The 22,483-nt window shown below is 39.7% G+C and overlaps 1 protein-coding gene across 1 annotated transcript in view; it reads left to right on the forward strand.

Moving 5' to 3' along the window:
- Positions 1 to 22,483, forward strand: part of COL22A1 (collagen type XXII alpha 1 chain) — a 316,045-nt gene that overhangs the window by 163,867 nt on the left and 129,695 nt on the right. The window contains exons 15-23 of the mRNA XM_058177405.1: positions 1,004 to 1,057; positions 4,347 to 4,400; positions 8,240 to 8,284; positions 9,765 to 9,818; positions 13,717 to 13,770; positions 14,706 to 14,741; positions 16,492 to 16,521; positions 17,704 to 17,757; positions 19,914 to 19,967. Coding sequence (XP_058033388.1) covers positions 1,004 to 1,057; positions 4,347 to 4,400; positions 8,240 to 8,284; positions 9,765 to 9,818; positions 13,717 to 13,770; positions 14,706 to 14,741; positions 16,492 to 16,521; positions 17,704 to 17,757; positions 19,914 to 19,967 — 435 coding nt within the window. The remainder of the gene's footprint in view (positions 1 to 1,003; positions 1,058 to 4,346; positions 4,401 to 8,239; positions 8,285 to 9,764; positions 9,819 to 13,716; positions 13,771 to 14,705; positions 14,742 to 16,491; positions 16,522 to 17,703; positions 17,758 to 19,913; positions 19,968 to 22,483) is intronic.

Below are 22,483 nucleotides of genomic sequence, written 5' to 3' on the forward strand. Positions count from 1 at the left end.
GAGATCTTTTTTTTTTTTCTAGACATAACTAGGGTGAGAGAAGACGTTTTTAAAGACACCGTCTTCAAAATGTCTTTCTTTGAAGATGTTTGGCTTCTCAGAACTGAAGGAGCTTCTTGGATGAGAAGCAAAACGTCTTCAAAGTCCAGTTGCCTTTTGAAAGAGCACCTTTGGGACAACCATACCTGGTTGACTGAGAATCTCCATAGACAAAACTAGTGAAGTTCCTGGGGAATCATACCTGAAACTTACAACAGAGAATTGAGATATTTGATTGTGAATGTTGTAACAGCGGCCAGGATTCTGTTTGCTAAAAACTGGAAAAATGAGAAAATACCAACGCAAGATGAAATTATTAAGAAAATAATGGAATGTGCAGAAATGAGTAAATTGACATTTGAAATTAGAGAACAGGAAGATAAACAATATTACAAGATATGGGATTCATTTTATCAATGGTTAGGGGAAGAAATACGTTAACGAAGTTGAGAGGTTTTTATAATGGAAGAATTGTTGAAATATATATTGATTTAAGATGATGAAATGAATGATGTAATATGATCAACACAAAACGTAGAATACTTTACATGAAATGAGGGAAGAAATACTTATAGTTAATTAAATGATTAATTGACCAAAATATTTGGATATATATCAGATTGATAAAATGTAAAACTAGATAAATTATATGTTATGTACATGCTGAAATTGCACAAAAGATTTTTAATCAACCAACCGACCCACTGTATTTGTATTGAAGAAGTTTTTATGTTTGTCTAAAAAATAAAAAAAAAACTTTCAAAAACAAACAAACAAACAAACTAGTGAAGTTCTCTCTTCCAGAAATCTTGGAGTAATTGTCTGAAAACTTTGCATTTCTCTCACAATAAGCATTGCTTTTGGTTTCATAGATCAACCAGTTTATGAGTTTTCAGTATACTCTGGTTCCTACGGTGTCCACAGCAAATCTTTGCAATGAGTATTATTTTGCCGTCTCTTTTAGGGAGCACCTGGTCTTCCTGGAGCACCTGGTCTTCCTGGCCCATCTGGCCCAAAGGTATATGAATATATTTAAACAATGAAAGAGTGAGATTCACAGGACCTTGAGGAAAGTTTTAGCTGTTTGGGATATAATATTGAAGGTGGTTTCCAGCTTAAATATGTCAAATGCACCCAGTTCCTGGTCAGGAGAAACTCCTACCCTGTTTCCCCGAAAATAAAACCCAACCGAAAAATAAGTCCTAGCATGATTTTTTTCAAGATGCTCGTAATATAAGCCCTACCCCCCCAAAAAAATAAGCCCCGGTTAAGATTGTCAGCCCAATGGGTGCATTTAGTACCGTATTTCCTCCTCCAAAATAAGACCTAACCAGAAAATAAGCCCTAATGTGTCTTATGGAGCAAAAATTAAATAAGACCCAGTCTTATTTTCGGGGAAACACAGTAATTCCTTACATAACGGTTTGTCTAAAATCTAATTCACTGGAAATTGTAGTATCTTTGATCATAACCATTTGTCTGAAATGGTGTAGGGTTTCCAGCCTGGGGAGGGGGTTGGACTAGAAGGCCTCCAAGGTCCCTTCCAACTCTGTTGTTGTTGTTGTTGTTGTTGCTGCTGCTGCTGTTATTATTATTATATATTGAATGCAAAGAACATGTATAGCAGCCTAATGAAATAGGGGATTTTATAAAAACAGTGTCGGTGGAAGGCAAAGGGAATAAACCTACTCAAGAATAGATGTAGTTTTGGAGGGGATAAGGGTACAATTGGAATATATTGTATCTCTTTTAGTTATTATAGAAGAAGAAATATAAGGGGGCGGGAATTGTCTTTGGCGGGTGTGTGTGTGTGTGTGTTTGTGGCTGTGGGTGTACACTGTAATATTTGTATTTTGTTTCCTTTTTTTCTATTTAGATTTATATGTATTATGTTTGTATTATTTGTATTCAAAATAAAAAGAAATATTATAAAAAAATAAGATAGTCCCTTTTCCCCATTAACCAATATTATTTTTCCAAATAGCTGCAAGGTAATATTTACTTATTTCCACTCTAATTATTATTATTATTATTATTATTATTATTATTATTATTTATTATTTATTAAATTTCTATACCGCCCTTCTCCCGAAGGACTCAGGGCGGTGTACAGCCAGAATAAAAACACAGAATATATACAATTAAAAGAATTTAAAATGAACTATTACTATATGGCCGATAATTAAAACAATTAAAAATTTAAAATATTATTAAAACCCCAATTTAAAATCAACTATTTATGCCAGTCCTGCTTGAATGAATAAATATGTTTTAAGCTCACGACGGAAGGTCCGAAGATCAGGCAGTTGACGTAAGCCAGGGGGGAGTTCGTTCCAGAGTGTTGGTGCTCCCACAGAGAAGGCCCTACTCCTGGGGGCCGCCAGCCGACATTGTTTGGCGGACGGCACCCTGAGAAGGCCCTCTCTGTGAGAGCGTACGGGTCGATGGGAGGCATAAGGTAACAGCAGTAGTACCACTGCAATACACAGTTCTCAGCATATTTCCCCCTTATTCCCTTACTTCCTTAGTCAGCTTTTATACTAATGTGATGGCTCATTTATTAATGAGCCAATATTTGACTCTACTGAGAATGTTGTGTTTGATTTCTAAAATACAGTAATAGCTTATCCGGCTGAAAAACGTATTTGAGTCATCGAAGATTAATAGCGATACTAATTTTGATTTGTAATCGCCTTTGTATTTAAGTTTCTGGAGTTTGTTTGTTTTTTAAATGTTTCAGCAAAGTATACGCCAGCATCTGTATTAATGTTTTTTCAACCTAAATAAGTCAATACAAACTCATACTGTTTCTTATCAAGTTTTGACTCGGGGAGTTGTAGACCATTTATCATGATCTCCAGACCAAGCGACACTTTGTTCTCTAGCGTGGAAAATGCAAGGCATGGGAATTAATTTACCTTAAAGGGCAACTAATTTGGAAATTCTTAGTGAAAATAATAACATAAATGAGCAATAGAAAAATTTCTGGGCTGCATAAACATAGGGATAGAATCAAGATCACGTGACGTGTTAGTACCACTTTATAATGCCTTGGTAAGGCCACACTTGGAATATTACATCCAGTTTTGGTCGCCACGATGTAAAAAAGATGTTGAGACTCTAGAAAGAGTGCAGAGAAGAGCAACAAAGATAATTAGGGGACTGGAGGCTAAAACATATGAAGAACGGTTGCAGGAACTGGGTAGGTCTAGTTTAATAAAAAGAAGGACTAGGGGAGACATGATAGCAGTCTTCCAATGTCTCAGGGGCTGCCACAAAGAAGAGGGAGCCAAGCTATTCTCCAAAGCACCTAAGGGCAGGACAAGAAGCAATGGGTGGAAACTAATCAAGGAGAGAAGCAACTTAGAACTAAGGAGAAATTTCTTGACAGTTAGAACAATTAATAAGTGGAACGACTTGCCTTCAGAAGTTGTGAATGCTCCAACACTGGAAATTTTTAAGAAAATGTTGGATAACCATCTGACTGAGATGGTGTAGGGTTTCCTGCCTGGGCAGGGGGTTGGACTAGAAGGCCTCCAAGGTCCCTTCCAACTCTGATGTTATGTTATGTTAATTTGGGGATCCGATACATGAAAAATTTTCCATGCCACCCTTTCCATCCTTCATATCTTAACTACTTTGGATTCACAAAGTTTATATCTTCCACATTCTTTCCTTCTATATAAATGACTACTGAAACCATCGTTTCGGGTATGTATGTATGTATGTATGTATGTATATATACATACATACATACATACATACATACATACATACATACATATAGATCTTTGGTTATAAATGCATACTTTTTTAAATTTCCCAGTCTTAGACCTTAGTTCTTAGATTATCTGAAGCTTGTGATTTCAGAGAAGATCAGCTAAGAGCCTTCTTTTAGTTGAGCCAGACGCATTCAGCCCCTCCTGAATCTGTTGTCGGTTTAATCCAGTTAATCCATGAGCACATTGTGTGACATGCATTTGATGGGAAATGATGGCTTCATCTAGTGTTGGAATAAGTAGCTGATCATCATATGGTGCAACATAAGGACATGTTTCATCTTGACGTTTCATCTTTATATCAGTTTACCCAGAATTACTTCATCACAAGCACAAAAATATGCTGGTGATTAGACACCTGGTTTTAACACATAAATAATTTGCTTTTCAGGAAAGTTTACCGTAACAAGATGTTTACAATACTGTCGAACTAACCTATTAAAGAGAATTCACATTTGTTCATGTAAATAATCTACCATAAATTTTGATTATCTTCTCAGATTTTGTTTTCCTTTCATTTTTGCCCAGGGAGAAGAAGGGCGTTCAGGTCTCCCAGGACGTCAAGGTTATGTTGGAGCACCTGTAAGTTAGGACTTGTTGTCATCATGAATTTAATATTCTAAGTGAATGCAGTATAGTTTTTAAAATTCAGTTGTCTGGCAAGAAGGTACATGATTCTCAAACCAGAACCAGAGCGTTGCATATTATACACAGATATCTGCTTAGGTTATCAAGTTAAGGAAGGCAGAACAATTCCACTCAAAGGTAGAGCTATGCAGCCCTTCTGATACAATTCCCAAGGTATATTTTCTGATAACCCAGCCCTGGAAGAGGAGCTCCTTTAATATCCCATGAAGTTTGGAATCAAAGAAAGGCAGAACGGATTTATTCAGAAGTCCCATTTAATTTCACAATACGAGTCATGTGCCTGAGAAGGTCAACGATGGACGTAATCATTCCTTAGGAACTTGTGTCTGAGCCAATCAGTTTTGCAATCTTCAGATAATATACAGTAGTGCAGTGGTGGGTTTCAAATTTTTTTTACTACCGGTTCTGTGGATGTGGCTTGGTGGGCGTGGCATGGCTTGGTGGGTGTGGCTTGGTGGGCGTGGCAGGGAAACAATTCTGTAAAATCTTCATTCCCTCCCCAATCCAATTTTCTCCCAATCAGCTGGGACTCGGGAAGCAGAGAATAGATGGGGGCAAGGCCAGTCAGAATTTTTACTACCAGTTCTCTGAACTACTCAAAATTTCTACTACCGGATCTCCAGAACTGGTCAGAACCTGCTGAAACCCACCTCTGCAGTAGTGGCCAAAATTGTGGAAATCTTTTTGTAAAAGTGTATTTTCTAAAACTAGCTAATAACACCACTTTTTTTGGAGTAGTATCATAAAATTATATATCCATGGAAAAATAATTTACTAATGTAATGCAATAACTTTTATGAAGGATTTGCTATTAGAATAGCACTTACAGTATAAAGAAGAAAAGTGAAACACGTAGAAAAAATGAAATATAAAAAATTATCACCTTAGGAAAAATGAGATATACAAAAATTATCACATCATTTAATACTTAGTTGGGTAACCTTTAGCATGAACCTTTAGCCTTACAACGTCTTCCCATGGAGTGAACCAAGTCTTTTTAGTTCTGCGACTGTTATAATGCAAAACCAAGATTGAATGATTGCTTCTGTTAACTAGGTTTTATTGCTGGGTCGCTTTTGTTTAACAAGTTTCTTTAGTCGGCTCCATAGATCTTCCGTTGGGTTTAAGGTCTGGGTTATTCCCAGGCCCTTCCAGCAGTGGAATATGATTATCTTGAAACTCCAAAAAAAGGTGGTGTTATTAGCCATCAAACCTCAAAAATACACTTTCCCCAAAAGGTTTCCACAATTTTGGCCACAACTGTATTTGTCTACTGTAGCTTCTTTTGCTGTCTTTAGAACTTTTAAGTCTCCATCAAATTTTCAGACGTCTGAACCAACTTGAGTATTTGCATAACCCAAATGGGCAAAATAGAAAAGGATTAGTAATTACATATGCCAGATTTAAATATTCCTTGTGGGCATGCCCTCTCTTCCCCATTCGTTCATCATATTCTAGACACATTGGTTAACAGTGTTTTTTTGGTTAATGAGAAATAAATGTATTTTTTTTAGTCTTTCATTTGCTATAACCTAATTGTTCAGATCCCCGATGAAACAATGTTTGTTCAGGAATTTATTTATTTATTATTTATTTATTTATTCGCATTTTTATACCACCCTATCTCCCAAGGGACTCAGGGCGGTTTACAGCCTGATAAAAAACATACATATAAATACAGAATAAAACATCAATTAAAAAACTTATTAAATAAGGCCGAATATTTAAAATAGCAATAAAAGTAATAAAACCCCAATTAAAACCAAATTCAAAATTTAAAATTCTAGTCCAGTCCTGCGCAAATAAACAGATGTGTCTTAAGCTCGCGGCGAAAGGTTCGAAGGTCAGGAAGTTGGCGAAGTCCTGGGGGAAATTCGTTCCAGAGGGTGGGAGCACCCACAGAAAAGGCCCTCCCCCTGGGTGTCGCCAGTCAGCACTGCCTGGCCGACGGCACCCTGAGGAGTCCTTCCCTGTGAGAGCGCATGGGTCGGTGGGAGGCAATCAGTGGCAGCAGACGGTCCCGTAAGTAACCCGGCCCTATGCCATGGAGCGCTTTGAAGATAGTTACCAAAACCTTGAAGCGCACCCGAAAGGTCACAGGTAGCCAGTGCAGTCTGCACAGGAGAGGTGTCACATGGGAGCCACGAGGGGCTCCGTCTATCACCCGCGCAGCCACATTCTGGACCAACTGGAGCCTCCGTGTGCTCCTCAAGGGGAGCCCCATGTAGAGAGCATTGCAGTAATCCAGACGAGATGTCACGAGAGCATGAGTGACTGTGCATAGGGCATCCCGGTCTAGAAAGGGGCACAACTGGCGAACCAGGCACACCTGGTAAAAAGCTCTCCTGGAGACGGCCGTCAAATGGTCTTCAAAGGACAGCCAAAGGACAGGAATAAAACCACTTCATAATAATTAGCCTTTTTGGACTCAGCTTGTCTTTTGTAGGTTGTAACTATATCCCATTTACCTGATATTAGTTTTTACAAAATGTTGAGGAATAATTTAGAGTTTTCTTTGCAGTAACTTTGAATTTATGCACATAGATTCATCCATCTGGCAAGCTGCCGTATGCAATTAAGTTCATGGAGATGGTCAGTTTTGTATGAATTATCCATAGCAAGTGTACACAAATTGACCTCAATAAAGCTCATAAAGATTGATAATATCATTCTAATTCTATGGGTTCTCATCACATTGATATGGGACGATGCCCACCTTCTCCGGTGGAGGAAAAAATATCACAAAGGATTAGAGAAACAGGAAGTATTTATTTAATTATTTGCACAAATAGGCACAGACCTCCACTTGCGTGGAAAAAGTAAGTCTGAACCCCTGGCACCACCCAAGCCTATACTTTTATAGCTTCAGATACAGAAAGTAGAAAGCAGGAAAACACGGAATGGTACATAATTGGTTTACAGTTAACATGTCTATATATGGCAGTTATCTTATACCTTAAGTCACCTTTCGCGACATGAGACATCCTTTGACACGTGTCATTAGTCACCTCCAGTACCCTATTCTTGTTCAGAACATTTCAGGGTTAAACAGTTAAGACGTAAACAGTTACAATATGTAGAAATATTCCCCTAAATTTGCAACACAAGGCTCCGTCAAGCACGATAACTTCTGCTTTCACATAGAAGTAATTTTTCCATTAGCATTACAACATCCTTACAGAATCATATTAGCAGTATAGGTACACACAGACCTTATTGGTATTTTAGGGTTGCATATATGTTGGGGGTCCTTTATCAACATGGATTATACATCTTTTTCCTTTATAATGTCAGCTATTACTTGTTGAATAATGTCACTGTTCATCAGATGAGATCATGTCTTTTGTTGAAGAAGGTCACTCAGTTTTCATTAGCTTCCTTTATCTGGTTATAAAACAGTTAATTTTTTTTAAAAAAATAGATTAAAGTCAAAATATTGAGTCTGTTGATTAATGCCCCAAGACCAATTAGCATAGACATTTTAAAAATTGTTGTATAGTTTTATTCTATTTTATCCTTGCTGTTCTCTGAGCTTTTTGCACTGATGATGTTACCTAGTTTGGTTTTGAAATGTCTGCGAGAAGACAACCAAGCTCAAGGGAATTTCAACAATCATAGAGTCTAAGATATCTTCTTTCTTCAACAGTACTCAACCTTTATTAAGCCACTCTGTGAACGTCCCTAGCCCGCCAATAGCTCACCTGGTTTTCCACAGAGGTGTTGGTGTCGATATGATTCTTGTGATTTCCTACTTTCTTTCTTTTTCTTTTTAGGGTTTGCAAGGGGAAAGAGGAGAAAAAGGACCACGTGGTGACAAGGTACAAATAATTTGTCAAATAATACGATGTAAATACGAATACAGTTTGGAACAGAATTGGCTCATGATGGACGTTCCATGTCAAATATGCTATACTTTGGACAATATATTTCTCTGGAAGTCCCACCTGAGTTAGATCATTTTAAAACTCATGTTAGATGTAATATATTCTATGCAGGCTACATACATGTAATATGACCAGGAATCTTCGCCCTTGTCATTGACCAAACATGGTCTGCATAAAGATACAAGTTCATTATTTGAATGTATCAAATTTATTGAATAATTAATTCACTGCCTTTCAGATGTTCTCAATCTCAGCCCTGAAACAAACATCATCTTTATTAATAATCCCATAATCCCTTGCGGGGTGGAGTCTGGGCAACTGAATGGAGCTAGCAGTGTTTTAATGGCCGGATGCCCTTCCTGTCGCCAATGCAGAGTTTTGTTCATCAGATATATTCTCATTGTGCCCAGAAAGAGAAATATCTGCCTCTACCTAGGATCGAACTCACAGCCTCCTGATTGTGAGGCAAGAGCTCCACCGCTAGGACACCACACCACTCTTCAGCAACGAAGCAAACAAGCATAGGTTTACCTTTAGAAACACTATATAGGGAATAGACTGATATAAAATATTGTCCAAAGATGGGCTGGTAATTGGGTGTCCTGCTGGCCAAAAGAGAAGAAAACAGTCAAAACCAGGAACACAATTCAGTGCAGATTGGAATTCAGAATCTACGACAGGAAATCAAACAAGAAATGGATGTTTAAAAAGTTAGCAGTTCAAATCAATCAACTTCCATATTTAATCCCAGGGAACTGTGTTCATAATATGCAGCTTTTGGATATCCATCCAAGACTATGTTGTGACCTAGGCCCAAGTAGGTAGTAATAAACTTACTCCGTGGAAAAACAAACTTTATTCAAACAGTTGGGAATTACTTCATTCTCAGCGTCATTCAACTCAAATTAAAACAAATGCATCCCAACACAAATTCCTCAGTTATCTCCCAAACCTTAGTTCAATTAGGCAAACTGCCAAAGGCCCTTACTGGCAAACGTCCAGAAACCACAAAAACAAAGATGTATACGAAGAAGAAGACGGAGCAGAAGACACAGCTACAATGTTGTTTTCCAGCAAAGCTAAAACGCCCCTTGCTTGTCTGTTTTAAGCCTTATGGGAGGGGCCAGTCATCTCTTGGCCCTACTCCCGAGTTGTTCTCTTTGCTTCAGCTGCTCTTGCCTTCTGGCAGCTCTTCTCATGTGTGCATTAGATACAGGCTCCTCCTGTCCCTCTGCCTCACTACTATCAGTCTCTGGAGGCTCTGGAGTCCGCACCTCACTTCCCAATGGCCCTGGCCTCACCTCAGTCTCATCGCTGTCCGACTCCGTTGCCAGCTCCGTAGGCTGCTGATGGACCACAAAAGACTACTTATGGAGTGAGATCTCCAACAGAACTTTTATGTTTGTTTGCTCAGGGAGAACGTGGCCTAGACGGTTTTCCTGGGAAGGCTGGCTTGGATGGGAAAGAGGTATGTGTTTAATTTTTAAGTTTAAAAAAATAGAATTCTTTTTAGAACAAGTTGTGCATATGCAATACAAAGACTTAGGACTGGTAATCAGCTCTTGCAATGCTTTGCATAAACCTAACACCAAGTTCTACCACACATCCTTTACATTTATTTATTTATTTATTTATTTATTTATTTATTTATTTATTTATTTATTTATTTATTTATTTATTTATTCCAATTTTTATACCGCCCTTCTCCCAAAGGACTCAGGGCCGTTTACAGCCAGATAAAACAACAGATATAAAAATTAAAAACGAATTTAAAAGACTAATACGAAATTGGCTGAAAACTATAAAACCAGTAAAACCCCCATTAAAAACTATTAGGCCAGTCCTGCGCGATGGAATAAAAATGTCTTCAGCTCGCGCCAAAAGGTCCGGAGGTCAGGGAGTTGGTGTAGCCCTGGAGGCAGTTCGTTCCAGAGGGCAGGAGCCCCCACAGAGAAGGCCCTCCCCCTGGGGGTCACCAGTCGACATTGTCTGGCCGACGGCACCCTGAGGAGGCCCTCCCTATGGGAGCGCACTGGTCGATGGGAGACCACCGATAGCAGCAGGCGGTCTCGTAAATAACCCGGTCCTGTGCCATGGAGCGCTTTAAAGGTGATAACTAACACCTTGAATTGCACCCGGAAGACCACCGGAAGCCAGTGCAGCCTGCGCAGGAGGGGTGTTATATGGGAGCCTCGAGTCGCTCCCTCTATCACCCGCGCGGCCGCATTCTGAACCAGTTGGAGCCTCCAGGTAAAATGGTGACTCCTTCAGTTGGCTGATGGGGCAACAGGAAAGCATTATGGACTACACAAAGTGGTTCACATGAACAACCATGATTCATTTCAGGTCCTCCATCTCACAGTTGAAAAGAACACATCCGTTTACTTCAGTTAATGTCCACTGCTAATTGGAGAAAATGTTTTCCCTCTAATTATTTATCATACCTCAGGCTTTCCAGTGAGTTTCAGAAAAATTTTTTCAGACTGGTCTACATGTGACTATCCTGCAAGACAAACATGTTGGTTATGTCCTCTGTGGGGACAAATTAATCATTTGGATCCAAGGTCCAATAATCAAATAAGCTTTGTGCTTGTTTTTTTCCCTACAAAGAGAAGGAATAGCAATCTTCCAATGTCTGAAGGGCTGTCACAGAGAAGAGGAGGAGGCATTCTATAGTAGTAGTAGTAGTAGTAGTAGTAGTAGTAGTAGTAGTAGTAGTAGTAATAATAATAATAATAATAATAATAATAATAATAATAATAATAATAATAATAATAATAATATCGGAAGGGACCTTGGAGGTCTTCTAATCCAACCCCCTGCCCAGGCAGGAAACCCTACACCATTTCAGACAAATGGCTATCCAACATTTTCTTAAAAAATTTCCAGTGTTGGAGTATTCACCACTTCTGCAGGCAAGTTGTTCCGCTTATTAATTGTTCTAACTGTCAGGAAATTTCTCCTTAGTTCTAGGTTGCTTCTCTCCTTGATTAGTTTCCACCCATTGCTTCTTGTTCTTCCCTCAGGTGCTTTGGAGAATAGTTTGACTCCCACTTCTTTGTGGCAACCCCTGAGATATTGGAACACTGCTATCATGTCTCCCCTAGTCCTTCTTTTCATCTTTTCTTTTCATTCATTCTCCAAAACACCTGAGGACGGGACAAAAAGCAATGGATAGAAGGTTATCAAGGAAAGATCCAACCTAGAATTGAGGAGAAACTCCCTGTTAGTGAGAACAATTAATCAGTGGAACGGCTTGCCTTTAGAAGTTCTGGATATTCCATCACTGGAGGTTTTCAAGCAAAGACTAGACAGCCATTTGTCTGAAATGGTATAGGGAAGTGATGGCGAACCTATGCCTCGCGTGCCGAAAGTGACACACAGAGCCATCTCTCTGGACACGGCAGCCATTGCCTGTTGCTCTTCTGGGTTCTGGCGTGCACATGCACAGCAGCCAGCTGGTTTTCGTGCACACGGGAGCCCCAGAAACCAGAAGAGCAGCTCCATGTCATACATGCACGTCCTGGGAAGCTGAGTTTCTGGTTTCCAGCGTGCACATGCATGCTGGCCAGGTGGTCTTCACGCGCGCATGTGCATCAGAAACCAGAAGACCAGGTGACCAGCATGCATGCGCGTGCTGGAAACCAGAAGCTCAGCTTCCCATGAGTGCCTGGGAACTCCTCTTCCAGTTTCTGACGCTCCCGTTTTGGATTCAATGCCAGAAAGGTTCGCCAATACTGGTATAGGGTCTCCTGCTTGAGCTCCAAGGTCCCTTCCAACTCTGTTATTCTACAATCTGTCCTATTAATCTTCTCATCATTTCCATCACCCATCTCTTTCCACTTATGACTGTATGACTGTAGCTTTGTTGCTGGCAATCCTTATGATTTATATTGATATATTGACCATCATTTGTGTTGTAAATGTTGTACCTTGAACGACGTATCTTTTCTTTTATGTACACTGAGAGCCTATGCACCAAGACAAATTCCTTGTGTGTCAAATCACACTTGACCAATAAAAAATTCTATTCTATTCTATTCTATTCTATTCTGTTCTGTTCTGTTCTGTTCTGTTCTGTTCTGTTCTGTTCTATTCTATTCTATTCTATTCTATTCTATTCTATTAGGTTTACATGCAGAACAAAACAGAAGCATACATGCTCCTGATTCTTCATGATCTCCTGGACATCCTTTAACCAGGATGATTCATCCATAACTACTACTTTGCAATTCTTATAGCTTTATGTTTCTGGCATTAATGTTCCATGCTTGGGAGTTTACTGAAAGAACCAGTTGGCCACTAAGGAATACAGAATGATGGATTAGTTGGGCCAACACAGTTCTTATATTGTTAGATGGGTGGAAGGTCAGGTATGTTTACCAGTCTAAGCTTGATGAATTAGTAGTCTCAGTAGAATAGGATTTCAAAAGTGAGTTGTACAGTTTTGATTTATTTGCCTGTACGTTCCAAAGACAAATTAAAAGAACAAAAATCTCTCATCTAAAAACTGCTGTTAAGACAAACCTGTTCCACCAAAACCTCCCCCCCCCACATATCATTACTCACTTTTAAAGCAGGCAAGTCTACACCTTTTTTCATAGGAAACTGCAAATCTTTTTTTTTTAATGTTAGAGGTAATTTTACAGTGCAACCTAACCTAGATTTGATTTAAAATTGGGATATTGAGTGAGTGTCAATATTGAAATAGCTTATGCTTCATGTGAATACTATGGCTCCTCAACTTGCCAAAGAAAGGGGGAAGTAGGGGTTGAGGTGGAACGCGGAGGTTCAACCATGAGATCCAAGTAGCCATCAAGGACACCTCTTCAGGTGTTGGCCAAGCCATGGACTGTTCTCAAAACAAAAGAATGATTCATAATTGGTTAATGCAGGGGTGTCAAACTCATGGCGTCATGTTGTCGTCATGTGACGTATTGTAATTTTTCCCCCCTTCATTAAATTGGGGGTGGGCATGGCCAGCTCATGACACATCTGGCCTGCAGACCGTGAGTTTGACACCCCTGGGTTAATGTGACACATTCCATGGGGAGCAAAGGAGACATCTATTCTTTAACTATATGGGATTGTGTGGGAAAAGTTAGAGCTGGTTTTGCATTTATCAGTGCCAAAATGATGTACTCAATAAAGTTTGCTTTCGGGATTTTAAAGTTCCTGAAGTTGTCTTCTTTTGTTGAATTCGTCAATTGGATCGTTGACCCTGAGGATATTACATGTTCTTTTATAACTTCACTTTTCTGGGCCTCTTAAGAAGACCCAATGCTCATCTCTTCTGAACTTTGTCTTTATTTTAAAGCTTATTACTCTCTTGAACACTTTTTGACATCTGGTTATTTTTATTTCAGGGCGCCAAAGGAAGTCCAGGTCAACCTGGACCTGTAGGACCACAAGGAGAGAAGGTAAAATGTTGATTATGTAAAGGACTGACGTATGTGTATTCATGCTTTGAAGATTATTTTTAAAAGAATTGGAATGTAGGAGACAGCAAACTTGAAACCAGATGCATCTTTTAAAAAATGCATTAAAGATACAGCTGGCATAAGTAGATGATCTCTTAAAACAATATCTTTTTCAGTCTAATGCCTGAAAATTTTCTGTTTTCAGGCTTGAAAATACTGTAGATGTTGCTGCTTTAAACAGGCCCTATGCTTGCAGTCCCTCCAAACCTCTTCTACATCATTTTTGTAACCTCTATACAAATATTGCATGTCTATAGGCATATATTTATTTGTTCATTCAGTTTATTCATTCATTTTCATTTATCATCAGGAACAAAATCTACTTAGTCAGTAAGAGTTCCTTACTAACTTGGTGGCAGATAGTCAATATTCTTTAAATCATTTTCATTATGTTGCCAATAGAGTAATCACATTTTTAGTGGCCAGATCATAGTTTTTGCACATTACAGTGGCTGAAATTGGCAGGGATTAAGCAATTGGTGTAGGATTTTCCTCTCTCTTTTTTTGCACATTTTTTGTTTATTCCCCACTGAAATCAGCAGGGGTTGTCTAATCTTGTAGTGGGACAAATCTATGGGATGTATCAAATCATTGCTTGAGTGGTTTCGGAAGGTCTAGGAATGCTGGGGGTTGCTCACCCCTTTTTAAGTTCTTCCCAGCCATTTTTTTTATGTAAATCTGGGTTTCTCAACATTGGAAACTTAAGAGATGACGACTTCACATCATATTGGTGGAGGAATGCTGACAGTTGATGTCCATACAGCTTATAATTGCAAGGTTGAGAAACACTGATATAAATCAGCTAACCAGGCTGCAGGAGACTCTTACCGGTTATCCATTTAATTATTTTTTCTTTGATTTGTTTCCAACTATAGGGTGATATCGGTCCCCCCGGTAAACCTGGCTCAGCAGTAAGATTTATTTTATACTCAGCTTTGGCATGGAATGATGAAAAATGACTTCTCGGGAATTGGTGTGGAATTAGGGATTTATAACCCTTGTGAATATCTCCTATCTTTGATAAAAGGAAGCCATATTCGTGTCCATGGATTAATGCTAAAAAATTGGAATGTGTCCAGCTGGTCTTCGTGCTTTGCAATTTGGGGATCAAGAGGAAGAAATCCTGAGTAGAGCTTGTGCTAGTAATTTAGTTTTAGTTTTTTAATTTTAGTTTTTAGTTTACTTTATTGTCATTGCACCTCGTACAACAAAATTAAATGCCATCTTCAGTGTACACTATAACTATAAAAATAAAACACAAACACACATCCTTCACAATCTATACAATTGAACTGAAAACTCCTGATATTGCATTAATAGTGCACTATAGAGTAGAATTCAATATAGTTACTCCTGTGGGATAGAAGCTGTTTTTCAGTCTATTTGTCCTTGTTTTTATTATCCTGTACCATCTGCCAGATGGTAATAGTTCAAAAAAAAAGGGTGCCCAGGATAAGACGGATCTAATGTGGGGATAATGAAGTGAAAGCAATTCCTGACACATGATCCTTATGATTAAGGATCATTAATCACGATTATGATTAAGTTTACAATCCTGAAATAGGTTGCAAACTGACGGGGAAGTCTACTATGTTGTACACATGCATATCAAACATCCTAATATAACATTAATGGTAACAATGATGATTAGATTGTACATGTTACATGTGTCACTTTTGAAAATATGTTTTGGATAACATTTTGAACTGCACTGACTTCTGTTACCATGCGTTCACTGTTCACGTTAGCCATTTTCAGCGGGTTTTGAAGTTGTCCTACAAATTCTATTAAAACCTCATTATTGATATTGTTATTTCAGTAGGTTATAATATAATATATAATATAATATAACAACAGAGTTGGAAGGGACCTTGGAGGCCTTCTAGTCCAACCCCCTGCCCAGGCAGGAAACCCTACACCATCTCAGTCAGATGGTTATCCAACATTTTCTTAAAAATTTCCAGTGTTGGAGCATTCAGAACTTCTGCAGGCAAGTCATTCCACTTATTAATTGTTCTAACTGTCAGGAAATTTAGAACAATTAATAAGTGGAACGACTTGCCTTCAGAAGGTATAAAGTACCACAGGGTGAAGGGAACATTTTATGTAGCAATTCAAAACAAAGTGGTCTCATTTTTCACAGTCATTACCATTTTTTTCGGGTAACCGCAATAGATTTCATAGGTTAACCTCCCACCAGCTTTTAAGATGAATTGCATTAAGCTTAAGCCAATCTGCAGTTTTATAAAACAGTTTAGCTGACTCATTACTTGCTTCCAATTCAGCTTGGTATCTCTGACTCCAATGTGTAATATGTAAGTTTACTCTTAGCTTTGCTACTCACAGTGGTCGTTATTGCTGGTGCCAAGTCAGATAGGAATAGTTTTTTCAAATGTAATTTCAAAGGGATTTTTCACACAATTGTTGAGATCCTGAATCATTAGTGTTTCATAATATGTTATACCTACTGTACATTGTTGCACTTTAAATGACTCTCACTGTCTTCCCTCCATTCACTCTCCCCCTCAAAAAACAACAACCACCCAGTATCCTCATATATGGACCTTAAATATAGTCCTTATATACATCGTTACTATCCAAAAAAAATCAGATTTCTTTTTCCCTTCTTTTTTTTAAATAGATAATCTTTTTTTGTTTCAGGTACAGATCGAAGGCTTGAAAGGAGAGCAAGTAAGTGTTCCTAATTTTTTTTTAGTACAGGTGATACATGTACAGGTAGAATATTCTCAAGGTTACTTAAATTCATTCTCTCTGTGTTCAGAAATGATATTGCTATGCCTTAATTTTTAAGTCATGAAAAACTGACCCCCCAAAAATAATACAAAGCATACCTTTCCCACTATAAAAACCAACAGCATCTAATAAAAGGGGTTTCTGCAAATGGTATCAAAACATAGTCAAGAAGTCTGCTGTGATCATGGGATAAGACCCCAGCCCAGGGGTGCTATTCAGCAGGTTCTGACAGATTCTGGAGAACTGGTAGCGGAAATTTTGAGTAGTTCGGAGAACCAGCAAATACCACCTCTGGCTGGCCCCAGAGCGGGGAGGGAATGGAGATTTTGGAATATCCTTCCCCAGGAGTGGGGAGGGAATGGAGATTTTGCAGTATCCTTTCCCTGGAGTGAGGTGGGAATGGAGATTTTGCAGTATCCTTCCCCTGCCACGCCCACCAAGCCACACCAAAGCCACGCCCACAGAACTGGTAGTAAAAAAAAATTGAATTCCACCACTGCCATCCAGCCCCTTTTATGTGTGTCAAATGCAAGATTATATAGTCATAGCCACCATCTTGATTTTTTTGACCTGCTGGATGGCTCTGGATGCAATTTCCCCCCTCATAATAGTATTTATTTCAAGGTTATACTCATCCCCCCACTGAATTGTTTATCCAATTCATCCAAACGAATTGTTCTTTGTCTTTTCATTAGGACAAGGTAGAGGAACAGCAGATAGTATACTTAAGTGAAATTTAGGCTCTAATGGGCTTTATTTTCTTCAGACTTTAAATTAATTCCCTCACATAGCTCTTGTGCACGCACATGCTCACCTACATAGAGGCATTTTTGTACAGTTCAACAGATACAGATTTAACTCTAAAAGGTCAATATATTAAAAAACCTGATACAGAAAAGCCAGTCATCTCAGATAATACTATGCTACACTTACCTTTAATGTTATTTTTGTTGTTTTAACTTGTGGTAGACTTGAGATGTAAAAAAGAAAGATTCTTCTGAGAGAATGATGAAAAGTGAATATTATAAATCTCAGACCCCAGGAATCATCCCATCAGGAGAGTTTGAATGCAAAGCAAAACTTCACCGTGCCTATTTTAACTTTGAAATTTGTTTATAGGGAGCTCCTGGCCCACGGGGACCTATGGGGCCTCCAGGAACTCCGGGTACCCCGGTAAGTAATTTTATTTCTGAATGAATAATTTGTAATCTGAATGACCTATTTGTCAGGTGCAAGTAACCGGGAACCAAGGTTGCTCAGATTTATTCAATGCTAGCTCTCTACAAGAATCTGAACTACTAAGGGTCAAGGGAATTGTTGTAGAGAAGAGCCAATGGAATTCAAGGAGGGCTGAATTTAGATCTTTTGTGGGCATGAGGGGACTCCAAATTGATGGCCCACTTGACCCCTCCCCCGGGCTCATACTGGTCATCTCGTACATTACCGTATACCCTGTTTCCTCCAAAATAAGACATCCCCTGATAATAAGCCCAGTCGGGCTTTTGAGCACATGGCAATAAGACCAAGAGCTTATTTCAGGGTTCAAAAATATATATATAAGACAGGGTCTTATTTTCAGGGAAACACGGTATAATATTAGAGTATATTAAATATCACTTGAAACTAGACTATGTTTCATTTTGAAGTCAAGAAATAATGTAGTGATGATTTGAGAAATACTTCTCTTAAAGATCTAAGGCAGCAGTTCTCAACCTGTGGGTCACGACCCCATTGGGGGTCGAATGACGATTTGCCAGGGGTTGCCTAAGACCATCGGAAATATGGGAAGTATACTTGCGAGTCGAAGAATCGCGCTCCAATGGTTGACTTCACAAGCCAGCTGCAGGCTCTTCAAATCGCTAGCCGAATTCGGTTTCAGGCGTGATGAATTAAAAAAGAGAGAAATCTTTGCTCTGATGTCTCCCTCTCAAGCCAGCTGCAATCACTCCCAATTGCTAGTCTAATCTGGCTTCAGGCACGATAAACTTAATAGGGGAGGAGTCTCCGCTTTAACGCTTCCGTCCTCAAGGCAATCGCAAGCAGTTCAGATCGCTAGCCAACATGGCTTCAGGCGCAATAAATTCAAAATGAAAATAATTTTACGGTTGGGGTCGCCACATCATGGGGAATTGTATTAAAGGGGACGCCACATCATGGGGAATTGTATTAAAGGGGTCGAAGCACTATAAAGGTTGAGAACCACTGATCTAAGGGAATCACTATAGTACACAGTACTGGTTTAACAGATCAATAGTATTACTTAATAGAAAGAAGGTAGGTGATAATGGCATTGCTTTTCTTGTTTGTATAATTTCATTATATAGTCGGCCTGGGGTCCCAATGGGGGAGCACTGTTCTGGAGGTGCCTACTGGATTAAGAGAAGACCTCATCTCCTCTGTGTATTTTGTACTCCCTTTCCCGATCTTTTAACTGTAACTTATTACTATTGTTCTTATTTATTGTTTTAATATTTACCAGGTTTTAATGTTTGCAAAGTTAGGGATGTGGTGTCTCAGTGGCTAAGGTGCTGAACTTGTTGATCGAAAGATCGGCAGTTCAGCGGTTCGAATCCCTACCGCCACATAACAGGGTGAGCTCCCGTTACTTGTCCCAGCTTCTGCCAACCTAGCAGTTCGAAAACATGGGAAAAAATGCAAGTAGAAAAATAGGGACCCCCTTTTGGTGGGAAGGTAACAGCGTTCCGTGCGCCTTTGGCATTGAGTCATGCCGGCCACATGACCACGGAGACGTCTTCGGACAGCGCTGGCTCGTCGGCTTTGAAACGGAGATGAGCACTACCCCCTAGAGTTGGGAACGACTAGCACATATGTGCAAGGGGAACTTTTACCTTTACCTTTATGTCTGTAAGCTAACTCAGATGAGACAGGCAGTACATAATTGTAATAAATAAACTAAGCTGAATTAATTATCCATCTCTCTTGATGCACCTTTTATTTATTTATTTATTTACATTTATATCCCGCCCTTCTCCGAAGACTCAGGGCGGCTTACAGTGTATAAGGCAATAGTCTCATTCTATTGGTATATTTACAAAGTCAACTTATTGCCCCCCCAACAATCTGGGTCCTCATTTTACCTACCTTAATAAAGGATGGAAGGCTGAGTCAAACTTTTCTATCTCCTATGTAAATCTTTGTCACTCTATTAGCAAAGTTCTCAGTTTGGCTATCACTATTTGAGGGGGGTTGTTTTGGATCTCCATTGTTTTGGTTCATATTATAGGGGATAGCTATTTTTTCCCCTATGACATCCCCCCCAAATAGAAACCATTCATATCAATATAAAGGAAAATATATATTGTTTTCAGGGATCACCTGGATCAGATGGCAAGATGGGACCTCCAGGTCTACAAGGTCTACGGGTGAGCAATCATTCTTGTTTTTAGATGCTTCCACCTAAAAACCTCTCCTTCCTAGTAGTGCTATCTGCTTTATTTCAGAAGATAAAAATGCTACCGATCTTCCTTTCCCTTTTCTTGCTTCGAGCTTAGAAAATTATTTTAAAAATCACTCGCCCAGTGGTGGGTCTCCAATATTCTTACCACCAGTTTGTTGTGTGTGTGCACATGCTCGCTTCGCGCAGGCATGCGCCACCCGCACGTGCGTGTGGCCTTCCACACATGTGTTTTTTTTCATGCACACGCCTTCTGCGCATGCCTTGAAAACGTGGCTAAATAGGGCGGGCCCACACACAGTCGCCACTACCGGTTCGCCTGAACCGGTATGAACCGGCTGAATACCACCTCTGCACTTGCCCCAAAGGTCCTTTTTCAAAAGGCAATTGGACTTCGTTTTTCCTTGAAGACATTTCACTCCCCATCCAAGAAACTTCTTCAGTTCTGACTGAATGGTAGAAGATGAAAGCAGGGGTTAAATCTTCTTATCTTCCTTACCAGTCCGGAAGTGCACTATGCACATGCTTGTATGTCACATGTGCGTGCAGACCTTCTGCGCATGTGCAAAACTTTCTGCGCATGCACAGAAAGTAAAAAACACATTACTTCCTGGTTAAAACCAGGAAGTAATGACACCCAGGCAAGTGGGCAGAGCATCGCTCCACGATCGCTACTGGATCACCAAACTACCAGCCACGATCGCTACCAGATTGCGCGATCTGGTCCCATCTGGGAGCATTTTACCCCTGGATGAAAAGATTTATGTTCCTTACAGTCATCTGGTCATTTGGACACTTTCTGAGAGTGATTGAGGCCACTTGGGGGTTTATCTTTGCCCTCAGGGTTGCCTGAATAGTGCAAATAGGTGTGGGTCCTTCTTGGAACTGCTGGAAGGACTAGGTAGTGTCATATTCCTCTCCTTCTGTTGAGAGAGGGGGCATACAGATAAAATGTCAAGTGGCCTCAATGACTCTCAAAAAGAGGGCTAATGACCAGAGGAATATAAACCTTTCCATTTTTCACGGTTCAATCAGAACTGAAGAAGCTTCTCAGATGAGAAGCGAAATGTCTTCAAGGAAAAACAGAAGTCTGGTTGCCTTTTGAAAAAGCACCTTTGGGACAAACCACGACCTGGAAAGCTAAATCTCTCCGCGGACATTAAAAACCACTTGTTGCTTCCCGTGCTAACATCGTGCAGCGATGTAAACTTTGTGCAACAGCTTTGCGAAGGAGATACTGCTTTAGACGGCCAGGTGTCCGGTAGAAATGGTTCATTTTCCTCTTCTCTCTTGCCTATTGCCATCCGTGTTTTATAATAGCTTCTGTGGTCCTGAGGTGTAACAGGAAATCCCCAAAAATTGTTGCCAATTCTGAGAATGTGTTCTTGCATTCATGTTCTGCCTCAGGGCTGGCTCTGGGCTCTTTGCTGATCAAATGCAGAAAGAGGAGGGTGGATGGTAAAAGAGTTTAGAATGACCTCCACAAAAGCAAATCATTATGTGAGCATTGTTAGGGATATAGTGGTAAAACGAAAGAGGTATTTGTTGCCGTGCTGATAAATGAACGTGTATGTTTACAATACGCAGAGGTGGGATATATTATAGATTATCAGAGAGATAGGTAGCATATTTATACACCAAGCAGGTTGCTCACTTCTCTATAAAATGTATTTTAAGAACACACAAAATAAGCAATAGAGCATAGCCTAATAAGAAATCTCATTTATAGCATTTATATTGCTCAGGGGCCTCCAACCTTGGCAACTTTAAGATTTGTGGACTTCAACTCCCAGAATTGCACGGTGCAGCAAAGCTGGCTGAGGAACTCTGGTAGTTGAAGTCCACAAGTCTTCAAGTTGCCAAGGTTGGAGACCCCTGATATTGCTCATTTATAGCAATAGCAATAGCACTTAGACTTATATACTGCTTCATAGTGCTTTACAGCCCTCTCTAAGCGGTTTACAGAGTCAGCCTCTTGCCCCCAACAATCTGGGTCCTCATTTTACAGACCTCGGAAGGATGGAAGGCTGAGTCAACCTTCAGCCTGGTGAGATTCGATCTGCCAAACTGCTGGCAACCAGCAGTCAGCAGAAGTAGCCTACAGTACTGCACTCTAACCACTGCGCAACCACAGCTCATTATGCTCCCCTTGTTAGATTTCTAGGCATTTTTGAACAGTTATTGTAAGAACAGCCAAGTTTTAGAAGATTTATTGACACATTCATGGAGGATTAAGCTACTAGTGAGTACAGTAATGATTTTAATGAGTGCTCACTACCTCTTAAATCCTAGGCACTATGTGTTCAAGAGGGATGTGGTAGCTCAGTGGCTAAGACGCTGAGCTTGTCGATTGAAAAGTCGTCAATTCAGCAGTTCGAATCCCTAGTGCCGTGTAATGGGGTGAGCTCCCGTTACTTATCCCAGCTTCTGCCAACCTAGCAGTTTGAAAGCACATAAAAAATGCAAGTAGAAAAAATAGGGACC

This window comes from Ahaetulla prasina, chromosome 3, assembly GCF_028640845.1.
Source record: "Ahaetulla prasina isolate Xishuangbanna chromosome 3, ASM2864084v1, whole genome shotgun sequence".
In the NCBI taxonomy this organism is placed as follows: Eukaryota; Metazoa; Chordata; class Lepidosauria; order Squamata; family Colubridae; genus Ahaetulla; species Ahaetulla prasina.